General features: G+C 38.3%; 1 protein-coding gene across 2 annotated transcripts in view; it reads left to right on the forward strand.

The window, feature by feature from the left end:
* The first annotated feature begins 3,318 nt into the window (after positions 1-3,318).
* The window catches only part of Slc18b1 (solute carrier family 18 member B1), a 40,587-nt gene continuing 21,736 nt past the window's right edge, over positions 3,319-22,169 (forward strand). Inside the window, exons 1-6 of one of the 2 annotated variants that reach the window (XM_071613010.1) lie at positions 3,319-3,495; positions 4,691-4,846; positions 9,819-9,914; positions 10,479-10,552; positions 12,430-12,577; positions 15,432-15,588. In XM_071613010.1, the coding sequence (XP_071469111.1) occupies positions 4,790-4,846; positions 9,819-9,914; positions 10,479-10,552; positions 12,430-12,577; positions 15,432-15,588 (532 nt within the window). In that variant the 5' untranslated portion in view covers positions 3,319-3,495; positions 4,691-4,789. The remainder of the gene's footprint in view (positions 3,496-4,690; positions 4,847-9,818; positions 9,915-10,478; positions 10,553-12,429; positions 12,578-15,431; positions 15,589-22,169) is intronic. The other variant, XM_027938412.2, reaches the window with a different exon arrangement.

Here is a 22,169-nt window from a genome sequence, read left to right on the forward strand (position 1 = left end):
AATGATTGGAAATTTAGATATAGAACAATTCAACTTTAATAGCTTCCCAAACTAGGATATTTAGGAATAAATTTAACATGGATTATGTCATACTTCTACAATAATGAAGAGTCGTTTCTGAAATAAAGAAGGCCTACATAAAGAAAGAGATATACTATGTACATGGGTTAAAGGATCCAATAGTGATTAGATGTGAATGCTCCCCAAACTGATTTACAGAGTCAAAAAGTCTCAATAAGAATTCCAAGTATTTTGGAGAGAGATTGAGAGATGATTCTGACATTTCTATGGAAATTCAAAGGACCTAGAATATTCTAACTGCTCTGGAAAAAGGAGTACAAAGTTGGAGTTACACTACATGATTTTAGACATACCATGTCTTGCTATATGATGGAAGCAAGTAAGTAGAAGCTGGCACCACTTAAAATCCCGCTGGGTGAGGGCAGCAGCATATCAGAGGAGTAGGGATGGGTTGTCACAGTGTCTCCTGTCTAGCTGCAGTGATGTTGGAAGCACATGCTGCAGATGTGTCTTACAGGACCATGACATGTGTAACTGGATCACATCCGTGGTGATTTCAGGCACTTAATCTGTATGGGTGTGCATGATCCTCTGATGGTCCCAGGTGCTTCCTATCTATGATAAATTCACTTTCTGCTGAAATTAGCCAACGTTGTTTCTTTATTAAGTAGCAGGAAAGTATGACAGACACAAATGCTAAGAAGAAGAGTATAGAAGGGTGAAGGAACAGGGTGATTCGGGCTGTGTTTGAATAAGAGGATGAGAACATTTCTCTGACAAGGCAGTGTGTGAACAGAAACCATACTATTCCATTTTAGTTTGTAAAGAAAAAAAATCTTCCACATATGTATATACATAAATATACAACACTTAGTAGTTAATTATAGCAGTCTGATAATGGCTTCCAAAAATAGGCCTATGTTCTAAACCTTGAAACCTGTAAATGTTCCCTTTATTTGGAAAACAGAGTTTGAGTACATGTAATTAAACTGAAGATCATGAGATGAGAAGATCATCCTGGATTATTCAGGAGGCCCTAAATGCCATAAGAGAACAGCAAAAGGTTACATACTCAGAAGAGAGGAGGCAAATTGACCACGGAGACAGACATTACAATTGTATTGGCATTTCCACACACAAGAAAATATCCCAGCAGCTGCTGGAAGCTGTAAGAGGCAAGATATAGATCCACCCCCTCCCCTACCTGTGCCTGCAGAAGGAGTACTACCTGCTGACAACTAATTTGGGCTCAGTGAAACTGAGGTTGAATGTTTGGCCTACAGGACAGCGTTGTATTAATTTAAAAAGCCCTTGATAATTTGTTACAACAGTCACAGAAAACAAGATAATATAGAGATGGTCCCTGACTTACGGTAGTTTAAGATTTTCAACTAAAGATAGTACAAAAGCAGTGTTCATTCAGTGGAAATTATACCTTGAGCTTTGCATTTGGATTTTTACCCAGGGAAGTAAGATGCAATATGATATTCTGTTAAGATGTTGGGCAGCAACATGGAGCCACAGCTCACAACACAGCATGCTGTATTGCTAAACTATCATGTTTGGGAGGTTAAGTGTATTAAATGCATTATATTTGACCTATGATAATTTCAACTTGTGATTGATTTATTGGGATGTAACGCCATCACAAGTCCAGGATTGTCCAAATTTAGTTTTAACACCTATCATCTAGAGGGAGAATGGGAAGTAGAAATTAGAAGTGAAGAAAAGGATAGGGGGGGGGGAAGTGTGTGTGTGTGTATGTGTGTGTACTCACACACACACATAACATCTGCATAAACATATATATCATAGTATGCTTTATGTAATTAAAAATAGGTGGACAAAAACAAGAATACATATTTTATGAAAACATATACAAACAAATAGATTCACATTAAATGTAAAAATGGTTGCTAATGGGAAAATAAGAATAAGAGAGAAAGAGAGGTCATGAGAATAAAAAGTTCAGTTAAAGAATTGCCAAAATAAAGTTGGGAAAACTTCCTATTAAATGGAGAAAAAGATAAAGAGGAGAAAATAAAGAGCAATAACTTAGAAGACCAGTTTGGGTGATCCCATATCTGCAAAAAAGAAAGGGAGCAAATAAAAACATGTAAATTGTCAAAGAAATAATTGAAGAAAATTCCCCTCTTTGCTTTGATGTTAGAGTACAGAGAAAAGGTAGAGTCAAATGCGACTGGAGTAGCTGGTAGGGTTAGATCATAAAGACTTGCTAAGGCCATTTTGAGGAAACTTTGCTAAGGCTGACTTGCATTCACAGTGTTGTTAAAGGAGGTTCTTGCTCACCCAGGAACTGCACATAACCCTCAAGATCAGAGGTAGCATGCCCTCCACTAGAAGCCAACCAAGACATAATTTGTCAAAAGTACACAATCTTTTCAACATATTTCTGCTGCAAAATCCACTGCATCATAGTAAAGTATAAATTAGTGCTTCAAGTTAGGAGAAGGTGTGCTACTTGAGGGCAGAGGTTGGATGGGGACTTTAAAGGCTGACTGCAACTTTAAATTCACAGTTCCTGGTACACAGTCTTGGTTCACTTGGCCCAAATCAAGACTTTCCCATTCTCCAAACAGCCCTTCCCAAATAGTACATAAGGTGAATGAAATGAAACCTTTTGTGTGTGTGTGTGTGTGTGTGTGTGTGTGTGTTGTGTGTGTGCCTGTAAATTGTGAATGGGAGAGTAAGGTAGCAGCCACATACTTACACTATTTTTTCGTTTTTTTTTTTTTTTTTTTGTACGGAGATTGAATCCAAAGGTGCTTTATCACTGAGCTACCTCTGCAGTTCTTCTTGGAGAAGCTGACCATGCTGACCTAAGTCACAAATGGCTTGAGAATCCCCTGAATTGAAACCATATGCCTAGCCACTCTGCCATGCTTCCTCGTTCATTATCATTCTTGCAAATATATTTTTCTGCAAGGGCTTCACATTGTTTAATTCATTTCCGGCTTACTAATATCTGGTTTCAGTGATTACAAACACTTTCTCATTTGCACACGATGAAAAATAAATAACCGAACTCTTTAAAAAGATTCAGTGTGAATCTAATTTTCTAATTCACTTTGTGTCTTTAACGTATAGGTTCAACTATATAAAATATAGACTCGTCTTCCCTTCCCCCTCTCCGCCCCACCTCCTGCCGAATGAAAAGGGACAGCATAAATTATAGCCCCTAAAGCAGATTAAGATAATAATGGGAAAGGACCCGCCCCCTCCTCTGCTCAGCCCCGCCCCGCCCCGCCCCCGGGTGCTTACTCTCCTCGAAGGTTTTTGCAGAGCTTCACGCAGATCGCTGCCAACTGCGGATCGGAGATGCCAGGGCCAGGCTGAGCGGTGGCGACCGGCCGGTCAGATCGTGGGAGGTTGAGTCTGACGGCACCGGCTTGGACCTAGAGGAAACGCCGCACATGGACGCGTCTGGTCCCTTGATTCCTGGGGGACCAGGAGGTGACCGAGAGAGCAGGGACGGGCGCGCGGCGCGGTGGCTTCGGGCCTGTCTCTTTAGTCAGGATCGAATTGACTTTAGCATGGTTTGTTTAGAGAGATTGGAAAGGCTGGGTCCTGACGTGGGGTTCAGGCCAGCGTTTCTTTCTCTGGGAGGGGTAGTTAGAGGCCTGGCTCTAGTTTCTATCTAGTGATTTTTCCCCCATAGCTCTGCTTTTAAGTTCTGTGTGTTTAAGAATGAATTCAAATAAGTATACCATTAGACAAATGTAAAAAACGTTATCTTTTAAGTATTCACTGTTGTTCCCCTTTCTTTTTAACTTTCTCTCATTTCCCTTCTTCATTTACTACAAAATTTTTATAAAGATTCCTAAGACTTCCCCATATTGCACAGATTTGTTTTCTTCTGGACTACAGTGGCAACCTCTGGGAACAAGTAGAGCAAATCGAATATATTTTTCCTTTCCTTTTTTTCCCTCTCAGAATCATTTAAAAAGGGCTACTAAATGTGCTGCGATGTTGGAACCTGAATATTTGACTGGATGTTTAAGTTCAATGACAATTTAGCCCTGGGAACCAGTGTTAAATGAATTGATGCAATAGACCAGTAATTCGAGGAAGGAAGGAAGGAAGGAAGGAAGGAGGGAAGGAAGGAAGGAATCCACTTAACAGATTTGTGGGACTTGCCTTTTCAGAGATATATCATATTATCAATCCACCATTTGAATGTTTTCGACTTACTTGCCACTTGACTTCAATACTGCCCTAGAATTCCTAATAAACAGCTAACATTCTATGCTTAAAACATTTTTGAGTCCATATAACTTATGAAGCTAGTAACTTGAGAAAATAAGGGACATTAATTATACTTCATAGAGTGGTACCCTTTGGAGATTACCCTGCTGCTCATCTTTCTTAAAGTGATTTATTAAAGACCAGGGAAATAAACTTTATGGTGAAGGCAAAACAGATGGCTGGTAATCTATGCATTGAGATTCTAATAGATGGTAGTGTGTGAATGAATATAATGTTTTCAATATTGCAATGATGTCTCCCAGGATTGTTCTCTATTTGGTCACATGTGTTATATTTAAAATAGCCTTAGCTCAACATGTCTCTTCAGAGTACATTGTTTTTGCACAGAAATGACACTTCTGTATTTCCATTCATAGTCCCAATTACATGACTGTAATTGCAGTGTGTTTGCATCCAAGGCGATGGCCCTTCAGGAAGTTCAAGAGAGACACCCAGACGGCTTTCAAGAGAACAGCTGTTTGTACTAATATCTGCTGCTTCCATGAACTTAGGGTCCATGATGGCCTATTCTATCCTTGGACCCTTTTTCCCCAAGGAGGTAAGATGTTTTTGTATTCTTATGAATTCTAATTTAGAAAAAAAACCTTTTGAATTATTTTATTTTATAGTATGTAAAATATAAAAAATCTTCTTATAATATAATTAATACATAAAATTTCAACTAAAAGAATATTTCTTCTAGAATGTTTTAACACCAGGAAAAAATAAAAAAATAAAAAGGGAAACAAGTCTAGAAAGACTATTCTCTTGGAAGGTAGTTCAACTAAAATATAATTGACCCTTTGAGTGTTACTTTGTTTACCATGTAGTTTGATTAATCATATTTGATATTTGCAATTAAAAAACAAAAAGGAGGTGCTTTGAATAGTTGAGATTTAAATGTTGTGCTACAGGTCTCCATTAAGACAGGACCTTAAGACAATAATGTGTTCACTTACTGGTGTTCTGATTTATTAGTATTTTAGAATTAAAATATAGTGTTCCAGTGAATTCCTTTTTCTGACTTGAATTTCTTATAGACTCTAGTAATGTGAAGGAAAAACTCTGATTAATATTGCCTAGTTCTCTCTAATCATAGCCTTTTCTGGTGTTAGGAACTATAGAAAATGTCACAAAGAAAATAACCCCTGGAATCAAGGGGTGTAATATGGGATGAAGGGGACTGGCTTGGGCAAGTAGAAATAATATGTCCAGGTGTTTTATTTTGTCCTCTTTGCCAAAGCCTTGGGCTTACAGTGTATTAGCAGTTTCTCAGCCCTCTATCTGCCTTGATGACGTGTAGTCCTTCATTCTATATGCTACAAAAGAGGATGAAGTGGCTTCTATGCTAAAAGAACAATGAGGTTCTGTACCCATACAACCCTCTTCCGTTTTCATTGCATGTTCCCACCCACTTACCCATTTGGTGCCTACCACAGCCACATAAGAAGGGTAGAATAGCAAGAATCCCATCATGTTGCAAATGAAGGCCATCATATTGCAAATGAAGAAACAGTTTCAGCAGTGAAGTCACTCCCCCACTTCAGTCCTATTCACTAGAGGTTTAGTAAGTTCCTACTCTTTTTTTTTTTTTATAATATCAAATGTTTATTAAGCATCATCTGCATGTCTCCCTGCTAGGCAGTTTACACACACCATTTCGTTGGCTCTTTACACTTCCACCCTATGAGGTACTGAGAACCACCATCCCCAGTTCCTACTCTTAAGTGTTATGGGTTAGAGAAAAAATAATCAAGAAAATGATCCTCTCTTATCTGTCCATTGGGAATGAAGAAATATGACAAGAAACGTTTCAGACTATTTGAATATCCTTTAAAAAGAAGATGCCCAGAATGTTATGAAACTCAAGAAAGAGGATGGTTAATTCTGCCATGGGCAGAAGAGTGGCCAGGTGAAGATGTGGTATTGAAAGGAACTTCACAAGATAAATCTAAGATAGGTCTTAAGAGATGGTGGTGTCTAAGGTGAACACAGAGGGGAGGGCATCCAAGGTATGGATAGTCATGCAAAGAACAAATGAATGGCGTGGTCCTGGAAAAGAGAAGACAGTTCAGTGTAACTTGAGCCTAGGGTGAGGTGAGATCTGATAGGAGTCCAAGAATCCCAGGGGCATGCTGCAGCTAGAAGGCAAGGGCACTTGGATGCATGCCAAGGGCTCAATCACTGGGAAGTCATCAGAGGTGTTTGAGCACGGTGGTCTGGCAAGACTTGGGGTTTGTGAAAAAAAAAAAAATGATGGGAGCTTCTGAGGGTATAGAAGGAAAATCCAACCGGAACGTTTCTCTTGCTGTGCACTCACAGCACAGATCACTTCTGTGGCCTCAAAACAGGCCGGGATTTCTCCTCTCCAGCCAGCAAGCAATTCCTGCAGCAGCACACACCAGCTAGGTGTCCTCTAGTGTCAGATAATGTTCTGACATTATCTTTTTGAAGATAGCATCAGATCTCATAGATTGAGAGCTCAATTCCCAACACTGCCACTTGCCTTCAGATGCCAGTCACTAGTCCCAGGGTTTTTTTTACCTGTTCTTCTGGCTATCTGGCTGTAAATTGGGGTTCCCATAATCCCCTCCTTGGGTTCCATTACTTTGCTTGAGTGGCCACACACCTCAGGAAAACTCTTAAGTTTACTGATATATTATTAAAGATATACATGAAGAGATGCATTGGTAAGGCATGGGAGAAGGAGCATGGAACTTCCATGCCCTCTGTGGACACTACCCTCTAGGAACCTCCATGTGTTCAGCTGTCCAGATGTTCTCTAGACCCTGTCCTTTGGGACAAGTGCTTATAGATTGGGTGGAGAAATTCAAAGGACCTGTACATACAGTTTCATTTTGGCCTCCCTGTACAGCATTCCTTCTCCAGGGGATGTGACAGGACTCTCTGTAATGAGGAGGCTTTTGTAACAGACAATGTAGGTCAGAGTTATAAGCCAGGAACCATGAATGAAAACGAAAATATATATATCATAATATCACAGAACCTGTTGAAATAAGATGGAGAAAAACTGGAGTAAGTGGATTGACCATTTAGAAGGGCATTTCCTGGCTCAGTTGAAACTACTAACTGAGCACAATTAATGTTAGTTTTCTCTAAGTGGAACAGGAGCAAAGGAAAACCCGACTGTGGGTTTGTGATTTTAAGTTTTTGTTGACTTTATTTGCTTGTAGGGGAAAAGGCCAAAGGAAATAGGACAAATACAGGTGAGAGAGAGCATTGTAATTCTAAAAATTGTAGCTATGAAGATCAGGCTCTCCCTTTTCATTCTTTATAAAAAGCTTGTGGTCACAAATGCATTGATAAAATCTCACCCTGCCTTCTGCATGTTCTGTCACCCTATTAGCCAAAGCTAATTGAGCAGAAAGAAATAGGTCACTCTTTTTAGTTCAGGTACAAGATTCCTACTTCTATTCATCATTTTTCTGGCCATCCTCATCCTTTGCAGATGATTCCATGTGAATTAGAAATTTCTTTCAAAAGCTGTTGTTGCTGCTGCTTGTGAAGCAGGATCCATGTTCCAGAAGTAGTGTTGCTATGTGGCATGTGACTCTAGGACGTCCCATGTAACCATTCTGTCTCCACTGTGATTGTGGGTACACATGATGGAAGCTACAGTGGTTCAAAAACTGTCATCTTCGCAAGCCCATGTCTTTATCTACAAATGGGGCCAGCTAAACATATATCACTCATTTGATTGTTGGGCACATGTGAAACAATATTTAGTGGTGATTCTGGCTCATGGTAAAGATCCAATAAATACTAGTTGCTGTAGCCAAAATTCTGTTTTCTGCTCGATTCTAGAATTAAATACTTACCAGATCTATTAAGTGATGAATGTTCTATCTACTGACCAAATGTTCTTCCTACATCTTAATTGACTCCTTTGATAATATTTTCCCTTTGCTGATCATTATGTATTAGAAATGTAGACTTCAGGTTTCAGTCTACATATAGGATGACCTTTTGCTAAGATACCATTAAAAGTATTTTAAAAATGAGATAGTTCTTGTCTCCATAACAGTATCTCATGTGTTTGGTAGTACATGGAAAGGGAATGGCCAATTATGAAGTCCATAGAATATTAGATTCAAATTCAACCTAAACAGTGACTCAAGTGCTGTGGGCCCATCCTCTCCCCACCCACCACCAGTTGTCTATGGACCACATTTATGGATATCTTCCTGGAAAGAGATGTAGGCCTTCCTAAAGTTCAGCTAAAATAGTCAGTTCACCTGTCTGGTTTCTTGTGGTATGATGCTATGAGAAATATAGGGTTTAATTAAAGGTGTATAGTCTGACATGAAAAGAACATCCTTGAAAAAGACAGGATTTGATAACAGTGATATCTTATATGGGAAGGGATGGAGGGATTTAAAAGTGTCGTTAGAAAGGTAAAGAAATGCAGTGTTGGCTGTTGTAGACAATGGATTTTGAAGGGTGTGTGAGTGGATGTTAACTTTCTATATTAAAGTCAAGTTATTTGAAGCTTTGGTGAAAGAATGAATCTAACTCTCTGACCATTAATGTTCACTGCTGGTGTGGTGTGGTGCCTAACACATGGAAGATGCTCAATAAAAGACTGCTGATTGTCTGAGAGGATGGAGGTGTGTCATTCAGGCTTTGAACATCACAGTATGCTAATCTTATCTTAAAAACATTAAAGTCATATTTTAACTTCTTGCATTGCTGGAGCCAGATAGAAGGATCCGCCACATTTCCACATTTCTAACAGTTATTAAAAAGTTCTTTGTAGGTTTATATTTGAATTCAGTTATGCATTGCAGTAGTAGCATTTCGAGTTCAAAAGTAGATTCAGGATAGGTACTGCATCATCTGTAGTCAACTTCAGAGCTCCCTGATGGAACAGGCTGTAAACATTAATGATTATAATGTATGGATGATCAACTACCCTACGTGTTTCAGGAGAATGTAGAGTGTCAGGGGGATATTTTTTTTTTTTTTCATCTGGGTTGTGGATGTCAGAAAGGAAAACTGTCTTCTCAGTCTGTCAGGTACTAGGTTAGAATAGCAGAAGCAGGGGACCAAACCAAATAGGATTTGGTGTGACCCACATTTTGGTTTATGGAATTTTCTACCTTGAATTTTTTATGGACAAGTGTTTTTGGATTTTTTTTTGGTTGAGTACAATCCTGTAACTAAAAGGGATACTAAAAAGGAAGTTTATCTAAATCAGCTGTTTCATCAGTCCTGTGACTATGAAGTAGAGCCCAAATTTCCTCACCCAAGGTATTTTGAGTTGTGTATGTTCTTTAGTTCTGACTTTTGCTAGCTTAAGGGAACAATTCTTTGTAGGCATGGTGAAATGAATTATTTTCATGTCAGAGACTGGTTTTTAATACATAGTTTCCCTTTGAAAATAATAATTTTTGAAATTACTCTATAGATAAAAGTCACAAGAAGATGATGTTCTGATTGCATATTTTTGTCTTTCCATACTGTGCTATTTTTGTCTTTCAAACATTGTTCCCATTTCTATTTTTTCAAAGGCTGAAAAGAAGGGAGCCAGCAATACCATGATAGGCATGATCTTTGGATGTTATGCTTTATTTGACTTGCTGGCATCCTTGGTATTTGGAAAATATGTAAGTATTAAAGTTCATATACACATTTTAATTTTTAAAAACTGTCAAATGAACCAGTCATGGTGGTGCATGCCTATAATCCCAGTGACTCGGGAGGCTGAGGCAGGAGGATAATAATATCAAAGCCAGCCTCAGCAACTTAGTGAGATCCTAAGCAAGTTAGCAAGACCCTGTCTCTAAATAAAATAATAAAAAAAATGGCTGAGGATGTGGCTTAGTGGTTAAGTGCCCCTGGGTTATATTCCTGGTCCAAAAAAAAAAAAAAAAAAAAAATTACCAAATGAGATGTTCCAATTTACTAGTCTAGAATTACTATCGATATAGAAATAAGCACCATTATAGTTTTTAAAATTCTGCTACCTGTGACAATTCCATCCTCAGGGCTGATTAGTTTTTAACTTCCATGTCTGTATATCACCATTTATTCTTTTTAAAGAGTTATTTTAGTATTGTATTAATTATACATGTCTTCCCCATTTTTAAATTTTCTGATACAGTGGATTTGTTTATATAAATATGAACTTGTAGAAGTAATCAATGTCTCTTTTTTTACATTTATTATAGCTTGTGCATATTGGAGCAAAGTTTATGTTTATAGCAGGGATGTTCGTCTCAGGAGGAGTTACAATTCTCTTTGGGTAAGTCACTTTCTGATATGTTTGAAAGATTGCACAGATTTTATGATCTCTCTTCAGTTTAAAATGTTAATCGCTTATTGAACTGATCAGTACTATTACTGTCTGTTTAATGACAGCTTGCAAATAAAGGTGGAAGGAGTTGGGTGAGCAGAGAACAGGAATCCAGGGGCTGGGGTTGTGGCTCAGAGGTAGAGCACTTGCCTTGCACATGTAAGGCACTGGGTTTGATCCTTAGCACCACAAAAAATGAATAAATAAAATAAAGGTATTATGTCCATCAATAACTAAATAAAATAAAATAAAATAAAATAAAATAAATTAGAACAAGAATCCAAGGGATCATCATTAAAACCGGCTACTAAATCTATCCATGAGGACTCTTGTGACTGTGAATGATAGAAACGTAACAAATTTTTGAGTCACAGATACATTCTGGCTTAGCAAAAAAGTGAAAATTGTTTTTTCCCCAAAGAATCTGTTCAAGTTGGGTACAGTGGTGGGCTTCTGTAATTCCAGCTACTTGGGATCCTGAGGCAGGAAGATCACAAGTTTGAAGCCAGCTTGGGCAACTTAGGCAGACCCTCTCTCAGAAAAATGGAATGGAGTGGAACGGAATGGCTGGGGATATAGTTCAGTTTAGAGGGCCCCTGGGTTCCATCAGAACAATAAAACCATGCCATCAGAAGTCTTTCTTCGCTTCCCGGCTTTGCCTTCCTCTTCTTGGGTAAGGTCTCCCTTTTCAGTTCCAATATGACCCTTGCAGTTTCAGTAGAGAGTACCCTGTTCCTAATAGCTTCAGTGAGAATCACAGAAGGGAGTCCTCACTGGCCTCATCTTTATTCATGGCCCATGCCTGCATGGTGGCCATTGTAGCCCAGGGGAAAGAATGTTCTGCTTGGCCAGACTAGGTCACGGTGCTTACTTTTAAGAGCATAAAGCAGAAGGTTTCTTCCCCTTGGTGTTATAGGGAAAATGAGTACAAGAGGCAAAACAACTATAGAATTCTTAAGCTTAGAATCCTTAAAGGAGCAACATAGTGGCAAATTCTAGAAAACAGCTCATATAAATACTTGGGAAATGTAAAGGAATGATAATAAATATAAAGAGATAAACTCAGAAAACCATCACATTAATTTTATTTATTTATTTATTTTTTGTGGGAGTCTTCTATTTTCTAGATTCTTTCTTTTTTTGAAGTTGTGAGTCCCACCACAGGAGAAACCTGCTAGTAAGAAGACTTGTCAGCATGATTCTATACGCAGTCAACCCTCCAAATCTATAGGTTCAGCCTCTGTGAATTCAGCCAACTGCAGATGTCAAATACTTAAGAACAAAGGGTCTATACTAAATATGTGCCGATTTCTTGTCATTATTCCCCAAATAGTAAAGCATAATAACTATCTACATAGTGTTTACATTACACTAGGTACTATAAATAATCTAGAGATGGCTTAACATATACAGGATAATGTGCACAGGTTATATGCAAAAACTATGCCATTTTATAAAGGGATTTGATTATCCTTCACAGCCAGGGATCCTAGAATCCATCCCCCATGAACACCTAGGAAAAATTGTATTCTAAAAAGGCCTATTTGGTATTTTCATGCAAGAGAACAACTTTGTCAGCAGTAAAGGGCGGTAAAGCTATCATTATGACTCAAATCATAACAAAAACCAACCAAACAAAAACCAGATCGGGGGTGTCCTACTGAAAGTATAACAAAGCAACTTTTAAAAACAACTCATATTCTAAAGAGATTTATTCTAATAATTATGGATAACATGCTTTTTTTTTTTTTGTATAGTGGGTACAGTTAAAATTTAAAAAAATTAAAACCAGCTTGGCTTTTGATAATTGTCTTATTGCTTTTCAGTCTCTTGGACCAAGTTCCTGATGGACCTGTATTTATTGCTATGTGTTTTCTAGTGAGAATAATGGATGCATTAAGCTTTGGTGCAGCAATAACTGCATCATCTTCGATCCTCGTAAAAGCTTTTCCAAATAATGTTGCTACAGTACTGGTATGTAGTTTATACATTTTTCTTACTTTCTTTTGAGTGTAGCCCCAAATATTTGTTGGACCTTTCAAGTTAAAACTGGCATCCATCCTTCTAGACCTGCTTTTCTCCACTCTTGTGTTTTGTTAAATTTTCACTGATTTCTACTCTGGCAGTAAGGATGTCAAAAAAGTGTACTGTTCCTGGTACTCAGGTGCTCTTCCTGATCTTAGAATTCCCTGAATGGGCAGTTTGATAGGTAAATGTGGCTCAAACCAACTATTCTCTTTACCACTTTTATTTAAATCGCCTGAGTCATGCCTTGCTGTCTATTTGTGACCAAAATTGTGAGAGTTGCCTAGGGCACTCCTCTGCTATAGAAGTGATTTTCCTGGTGGCAAAACACTTAATTCATACTAGAGTCCTTCCTCCACTTTCCCCAGATATGTGAAAGAGGTTTTGGGCATCATCTTGATGTCCTTACATGCTTCTGTGCTGTGTGAGGAATGCTCTCTTATTTTGACACAAAATTCCAGAACCTGGCATCATCACATTGATGTCCATTCTTGTGCATCATCTAGATGCATATAGACCTGGTATTAGAGATGTACCAGATTCCTGTCCCAGCTCTGGGAACCTGCCTTTCTGACTCCAGGAGGTTTGCCCATGATTCCCTCTCTGTGCCCATGTATCCTTGCAGGAGACTCCTGGTCTGCATATTGGACCAAATGCCACCTTCATATAATTGTTTTCTAGAGTTCAGAGTCTAATCATCTTAGTAACAAGGACCCCTCATTTACTCACTTAATACTGTCATATGAAAATTTTTACTGTCAGATAAACTATTTTCTATATGAATGGTTTAAGCATTAGGTGCTTACCTGTATAGTTTAATTTTGGGTTTTATAGTCATTTGTTCTGCCATAGTGGGCATGGTGACAGGCATGCCATTTATATTTCCTTGGAATATATTTCTCAGAAAGGATTCAGAAGAACACTAGTTTGTCGAGCTGCCCTGTAAAACACAGTTTGGTGGCTAAACAAGTTTGAAGTGTGCTGTGTGTGGTTCTTCAACTTAGAGATGTCTAGTTCACATTAGTGTTTTAAGGCTTTGAGAAATCCTGGAGTAAAGATACTTTATCAAATGCTCTACAACTCAATTTGTCTATGAACTTTTCCCCAATAAAACCTGTGGAGCTGTTAAAGAAGTGGTTTTCTGCAGATCACTCTAGAAAGTGCTACCCAGGAAATTCCTATAATGATGGCAACAGTCCATTGGAGAAACTTCGGTGTTGTCATTTCAGCTTTCTATATAAAATTGTAGCCAAATGCTAACACTTCTAACAAATTTTTGGCCTGAATGGCTTTGTTGTGATGAAAGGTAGACTCCCTATATTCTTTATCAAATTTTGAAAGTTATTAATGAATGGCTTTTGCATAAGCTGTGAGGTCTGAGAGTGAAGGTTGCAAGCCACAGGTGTCTGTTTAAACTCTCTAAAAACCAGATTGATTTAAAAGTGGTATAATTACTTTAATAGTGCACTATTCCTCCCATTGCACTGTTTAACATTAATTAACATGACAATTTTGCATGGTGCAAAATTCATAAGTATGAAAAGGAACATAGAATATAATAAATATATTTGACACATTGCATTGCCCATTCAGTGCCCGGTGCTTTACCCCCTCCCAAAAGGCAAGAAATATTGTAGGTTTCTTCCAGAGAGGTCCCATGTTTGTATATGCACACATACACACATATATACTCACCAAGAGACAGCACAGTTCCCCTCCTCTTTTGTTTTCTTTTCATTACTGGTAGCATACTATACACACCATTGAGCACCTTGCTGATTACACTAACAAGAAAGTCATATTGGAGATTTTTTTTGTACTTACTTATAAAAAGCTTCATTATTTTTTTTTTACTGGCTATGTAGTATTTCATGATATGGTTATAACCTAGTTTGTTTACACTGTTAATGAAAATTTAGACCATTTATATCTTTTCCATTTCAAACAGTGCTACAGTGCGTAAAAAGCTTGTGTGCACACCATGTTACATCTTTATGGCTATTCCTATAAGTTAAATTCCTAGAAGTGGAAATTTGAGTCAGAACTTACATTTTTAATGTTGATAGTTTGTCCAATTGCCTCTGTATTTACTCAATTAGTAGTGTGTGAGACTGTATCTTTCTACACAGCTTTGGCAACAGAGAGGATTGGTAGGTGATGGGTGAAAAAATGGTATCTTGAGGTCCAATTTGTTTATTTCTCTTAAAAAATGAGAACAGGCTGCTGTTGCTTCTAAGAGATATTTGCATTTTACTTTCTGTGAACAGTTCATAGCCTTTGCCCACTTTTTTATTGAGTGTTTCAATTTTTTTTTTCACTGATTAGTAGTATCTCAGGATATCTATGGGGAATTAGTTCTTCGTCCATATTTTCCCCAGTTCACCATTTGTCCTTTGATGTGTTTTCCCATGCATTTTGGTGTATTTTCATATAATCATATATATCAGTTATTTCTTTCAGTTTCTCTGAGTTTTATATCATAACTAGAAAACCTTCCCACCATAAAAATTTGAAAAGAGGTCAGGCATGGTGATGCACACCTGTATTCTCAGCTACTCAGAAGAATACAGGAGGCTGGAGGCAGTATAATCGCTTGAGTTCAGGAGTTTGAGGCCAGCCTAGGGCACATAGTGAGAATTTCTCATAAAAAAATTCCATATTTAATTTTTTATGATCTAAATATTTAGACTTCAATTAAATTTGTGTGTATGTATAAATTGTGAAGTACATAGTTGATTTTTCAGATAGTAACTTGTTAATTCTTCAAATGATATATATTACCTCCTTTCTCCCCCATTTTTAGGGAGGTCTCGAGGTGTTTTCTGGACTGGGACTAGTACTAGGTCCTCCTTTAGGTGGCTTTTTGTATCAATCCTTTGGCTATGAAGTGCCTTTTATTTTTCTGGGATGCATAGTTCTGCTGATGGTACCACTCAACATATATATTTTACCTAGTTATGGTAAGTCCACATCCTATTACTCATTTTAATAATCTTGGATTTATTTTTATGCCTTTGTAGGAGACCAGCTTACTAGATATTCATTTTTGTTTCATGTAATTGCTAATAACTCTTTAGGACACTCTAAAAGGACTGATTTTCTTTTTTCTTTTTTTTTTAAGGTTTTTTTTATTTTTAAGAGAGAGTGGGAGAGAGAGAGAGAGAGAGAGAGAGAGAATTTTTTTTTTTTTTTAATATTTATTTTTTAGTTCTCGGCGGACACAACATCTTTGTTTGTATGTGGTGCTGAGGATCGAACCCGGGCCTCATGCACGCCAGGCGAGCGCGCTACCGCTTGAGCCACATCCCCAGCCTGGACTGATTTTCTTTACATAAATGTTGTAGGTGATTAGTTTATAAAAATTTCTGCATATAACCAATTCTCTCCCCAATCTTTAGTGCAAGCAAATGCTTAATTTCTGTTCCTAATCTATCACCATAGGTAGTGCCCACCAGAAGTTGTCTTGGACTGAATTAAATATTCATATCAAGAAGTTCCTGTGGGTCACATGCTGCCCCATAATTCCTAGGAGGCTGTAAGAGAGGAGGGCAAGGCCATTTCTTCCTTTCCAGTGGGTTTTGAAGCTGTCTGTGTGACACAGCACAGGGGCAAGGACACAGATCCACATCAGGCAGTAATGGGCCTCCTCCTGGTTTCAAAGCTTTGTGCCCCATAGGATTCTCCCTGCCCAGTGATAAGTTCATGCTATTGCGGCCAGGTGTCCATGAGGTTCGTGCTGATTATGAGTTAGCATGCTCAGGGAGGCACAAAACAGAGTCCTTATCAGGTACTTATGGTTCATTTGTAGTTTCTTTTGTCCAGATGAAATTTATCAGTCGGGGTTATTTATTTGTTTAGGTACTGTGGATTGAACCCAGGGGTGCTTTACTACTGAGTTACACCCCCAGTCTTTTTTATTTTTTAATTTTGAGACAGGTCTCACTGTATTGCCCAGGCTGGCCTTGAACTGGTGATCCTTCTGCCTCAGACTCCCAAGTCACTGGGATTACAGGCGCGTCACTGTGCCCAGAGAGTCATGGCTGTTTTTGTTATACTCAGCAGCAGAGAACAGAGCCAGAGACACACTATCCCACTGAGCTGCATAGTGATGTTTGTCTTTCAAAGTGAATGACACCCTTGGTTCTATAGTTGAGCATCCTGGACTGTGCTCAGATTTGCTTGTTGGTTACTTGGCTAATAATTAAGAAATGGACACCAGTCAGATACTCATGCAGCAGGAGAAGAGTTTTTAATAACACTTCATCACACCAGGTGATAGAAAAAAAGACTTTGCCAAGATCCCAATCCGTGGCAGAACTAGGTGTTTAGTTAGGACTTCTGTGATTATTGCTAGGCTGACCTTAAAATCTGTTGCTCCTGGAGTTCTGGCCTGCTCTCCACATCACCTTCTCTCTCTCTCCTCGTTTGCTATCTTTTTCAACCATATCTAATCACCAGCCTAGTTACTTCGTACTTTTTCCTTTTTTTTTTTTCTATTATTTCTCAATTAAAGTTTTCCTACATTGTTACTGAACTTAAAGTCCCAGATAGCTATATTTTTATGAACCCTCCCCAACAGTTTGACATTTTTTTTTTCTTTACCTAGAAGGATCCTTTATTTAAATTGAGTCAGGGGTGTGAGGTTGAGGGGCGGGCGGAGGGGTGGAGTGGGGGGGACTCACTAAAAAAGTTCCTGGGGTTGATAATATTAAAACTTGTAAATGCAGATTTAGGTGTTCCTGTTTAGGAGTATTTTTAAAAATTGTTCTTTTAGGAGAGTTTTCACACACAAGTTTGAAAATTAAACTAATTTTCTTTTCTTTTGATATTGGCAGAATTTGGTATTCTACAAGTTCTACCACTCTAGACCTGTGGACATTTGTGGCTTTAGCTTTGGGTGCTAAGTGTCCCTGTCCCTAATTCTTTAGATCTGCTCACGAGCCTCCTCCCTGTATATATAAGAACATATCTAAATTAGAGTCATGGATATGCCAATCTGTTACAACTTGGTGGGTTCCTGTGCTTTCCATCAGAAGAGTCAGTTGAGGATACAACTATGATGGGAAGAAACTCTTTTTGGGGACTTCTTGCTTGAGCAGAGGGGAGACATAGCATTGAGCCAGAGAGTGTCAGTCTGGCTTTCTAGACAAAAGAAAGAGTTAGTTTTATTCATATGAAAGGGCTGCTTGCAGGGATGGGCTAGAGTCTAGGAATTTTAATTGGTTTTGGGTACATTTTCTGAGTCTCTTTCTTTGTGGATCCTGGGCAAGCACTTTAACCTTGAGGGAGGCATGGTTAGCCTGGGGTCAGAGTTGCTACAGTTAAGAGAACATAAGGTCTGTGGGGAAAAAACATGTCCTGCGAGTAACAAGTTAAGAGTCTGGGAAATTGCTGTTTGAGTGACTCCTCAGCAGTTTTATCTTCTGTGTTATTTGTCCTTGAAGAGTCCTGGCAAGAGGGTATCCTGACTTTAATGATGCACCTGGCTTTTGAGACGGATAGGTGCTTGTCAGTGAGAGGGCAGGGAAAGATACATACCATACTTTTTTTTAAAATTATTTTTTTAGAGCTTTATACTTACACATAGTTGTTGGATGCATCTTGACAATCTCATACATGAACTAGAAATATATTCCAATTCATGATTCCCCCATTCCCTCTTCCCTTTTCCTCCCACCCTCCCTCCCCTCTCCTACCCTCCCTCCCCTCTCCTACCCTCCCTCCCCTCTCCCATCCTCCTTCTCTACTCTATTGACTTCCTTTCACTAGTCTGTTAGTTTATATTTGATTGCATACCATACTTTTAGTAGCTAACAGCCATGAGTTAAGGTCCCTGAAGTGCATTTGCTCTTTTCCAGGGGTGGGGGGATTTGACTGTCTCCGTTCCCTCCTCAGAGTTTTTACTTCTTTAATCTTAAGGGGTGATGCTCTTCATGGGGGTCCCTGACCTCCTCAAATCCTCTTATTAAAATCCTTAAATCCAATAAGTTCAACAGACCAATCCTACCTCCTGGAGATTATAGTTAATAAAAATATTTTGTATACAGTGGTCCCCCTTTCTCCATGGGGCATATGTTTCAAGTCTACCTTTGGATGTCTGAAATCATGGATAGTACCAACCCCTATATACAATCTATTTTTCCTACACATACATACCTATGATAAAGTTTAATTTTCTTAATTAGGTACAGTGAGAGATTTAACAATAATAACCAATAATAAAATAAAACCATTGTTTTAGCTATACTATAATAAAACATTTAAAATTTATGAATTATTTCTGGAATTTTCCATTTAACGTTTTCAGACCACAGTTGACCATGAAGAACTGAAATCTAAAACTGCAGATAAGGAGGGACTAATGTACTTGAAAATTGCTAATAGAGGAGATTTTTTAATGTTCTCACCACAAGAAAATAAGTATTTAACACATGTTAAATAAACTTGATTTAGCCATTCCACAGTGTATATATATACATCAAAAATATATACAATTTTACTCCTTACTTTAAAAAAATTGAAAAAAAATTCAGATTAACCAAGTACAAACTTTATCCTGAAAGCCATTAGGAGCTATTGTTAGATTTAGGTACAGGGGTCACGTTCTCTGGAATCTCGCCTCCCACACTTCCTAACAATTATTTATACTATAAGACTTAATTTGTATTACCTCTTCTGGGGAGTTTTCCTAAGTGTTGTTTACCATTGGAATAGACATTCAGTAAGTAGTGCTGCAGTGCTTAGATTTTTGTCCTGTCCTCCAACACCTAAGGACTCCCCCATCTCCCCATCTCTACCTGAAGCTTCAGGGCAGGCATCAACCAGGGAGTCACATCTCTCCAAGAAGAATATATCAGAATATGGAGGAAACTGAGGGAATATCCAGGTAGCTTTGAAACACTCCTCAGGTAATTCTACTGAGCATCCCTTGAGGTCAACTTTAATTGATTAACTAATAATGTGTTCCTTTCCATAGATGTTTTTTTTTTCTTTAATTTTTATTGTTGGTTGTTCAAAACATTACATAGTTCTTGACAAATCATATTTCACACTTTGATTCAAGTGGGTTATGAACTCCCATTTTTACCCCGGATACAGATTGCAGCATCACATAGGTTACACATCCACTGTTTTACATATTGCTATACTAGTGTCTGTTGTATTCTGCTGCCTTTCCTATCCTCTACTATCCCCCCTCCCCTCCCCTCCCCTCTTCTCTCTCTACCCCATCTACTGTAATTCATTTCTCCCCCTTGTTTTTTTTTTTTTTTTCCCCTTTCCCCTCACTTCCTCTTGTATGTAATTTTGTATAACCATGAGGGTCTCCTTCCATTTCCATGCAATTTCCCTTCTCTTTCCTTTTCCTTTCCACCTCTCACCCCTGTTTAATGTTAATCTTCTTCTCATGCTCTTCCTCCCAACTCTGTTCTTAGTTACTCTCCTTATATCAAAGAAAACATTTGGCATTTGTTTATAGATGTTTTTAAGGGAACCATTTATGTTGCAATTGTTTCTGTTCTACCTTAACATATATTAATTTTTGCATGTATGATAAAGGTAGCCAATTAAAATTGGAATCTTTAGTAATTCTTATTTTAAAGGTGAATAATAAAGAGTATATATAACTCAATATTCACACCCAACCATCTCCCAGCTGACAATACCTCACAGAGCCACATGGTGGTGCTAGTTCTCCTAAATTGAACTACATGCTGTTTCTGAAATGAAACGTGACTGTGCTGAGATTTGCTTCCCTGTTAAATACTTAATTGGTAAATTAAAAAACTAGCATGAGGTTTAACTTCATCTGCTGTATCCTGAAAAAGTCTTAAGCATAGTACTTAAAATAGTTGAATCACTCCGTGGATTTTTTTTGTGCTTTGCCCCATACTTAATCATTATTCAACAAGTCTTTTCATTTATTTAATCATTTATGTGGTGCAGAGGATCGAACCCAGTGCCTCACATATGCTAGGCAAGCTCTCTAACACTAAGCCACAACCCTGGCCCTCAACAAGTATTTTTAGAGTGATTAGCTGTGCTAAGTGCTGCAGGAGAAATGACGATATATGAGGGCTGATCCTCGCCCTCAAAGAACTTCCAAGTTCAAATCCAGCATGGTATCTGGATAGGATTGCTGTGGCCACCTGCTAACTATCCCCCTCCATGGGGCCACAGAATGATCTCTCTGAACCACGCATTTATTCTCATTTCTGGCCTGAAATCCGTAGTGTTTCTCAGGCTCCTTGGCTGGGTTCCCAAGGTGTGATCTCTGCCCACTACCTTGGTGTCTTCTGCCTGATCTTGATCTTCCGAGTGTACTTTTTCTGTTTCATTTTCTCACACACAAAATAGTTCTTTTCTCGCTTCTAAGTCTTTAAATAACATGCCTGGATTATTCTTTCTTCCTTCTTTACTTGCTCATCTCAAGCTCATTCTTTAGGCTCCAGCTTAGATATCACTACTTTAAAAGCCTTTCTTGTGTAGCTCTCTGATGCATTTTAAGACAGCTCTCTCATATCCCATCCCCTTTCGGATTCCATCCTAGCTATCTTCACCCCTTGTTGTAACTTTTCTGCAAGGACGGTGTCTGGAACTGTCTTGTTTATCCTTGTGCATACAGTTTTGTGTGATGCCTGGCTCAGCAAAGATTTTGCTCAGTAAATTAACTGGAAGAAAGTCATCAAACAATAGTAAACACAAAGGGAAATATGATTTCAGTGTTAAATTATGTAATATAGATTGGAAGTGCAGTAGGAAACCAGAGGAAGGTAAAATCAATGAGTTAGGGCTAGAGCCAGTTCTTATAGCATAAACAGAATTTGAAAAATTAGCAAGGAAATAAGAAATGGGTCATGCAGTACTTGTGGAGGCTTGGAGAGAACCGTGCCTGATGCTTGAAACAGTGAAGAAGTAGGGGTTACTTACTATTGAAGAATGGTAGGGAATGGGATGGGAGTTCATTTGAACTTACACCTTGGATGTTAAAAGTAATTCCCATAAGGTCAGTAGCCCCACTTACAATCTAGTGTTTGCTTTGCCAACAGAAAAAGACATAACTTTTTTTTTTTTTTTTTTTTTAATTAATGCAAGTTTCTCTTTAAGCACACCCATATTCTTCCTTGGTAAGGAACTGGTGATACTTTTCCCTGTGTCAAATCAAACTCTGCACATTCTCTATCCTATCAAGGGGAGGCCTTACTTCTCAGTTATAACCTAAAACCTGAGACCTCTTCTTCTACTCACATTCTGATTCCAGTTGATTCTTTTTGGGTTTGGGAATTTTTTTTTTTTTTTGTTACTTTTTTTTGAACCCAGGGTTGCTTAACCATTGAGTCTCATCTCAAGCCCTTTTTATTTTTTACTTTGAGACAGGGTCTCACTCAGTTGCTTAGGGCCTTGCTAAGTTGCTAAGGCTGGTCTTGAACCTGCAATCCTCCTGCCTCAACTTCCCGAGTTGCTGGGATTACAGAAGTGCACCCCCACACCAGTCTGGAAACTATTTTTTATAAAACTAAATGTGACCTCTGATTTGAGGTCT

Source organism: Marmota flaviventris, chromosome 6 (assembly GCF_047511675.1).
Source record: "Marmota flaviventris isolate mMarFla1 chromosome 6, mMarFla1.hap1, whole genome shotgun sequence".
Taxonomy (NCBI): domain Eukaryota; kingdom Metazoa; phylum Chordata; class Mammalia; order Rodentia; family Sciuridae; genus Marmota; species Marmota flaviventris.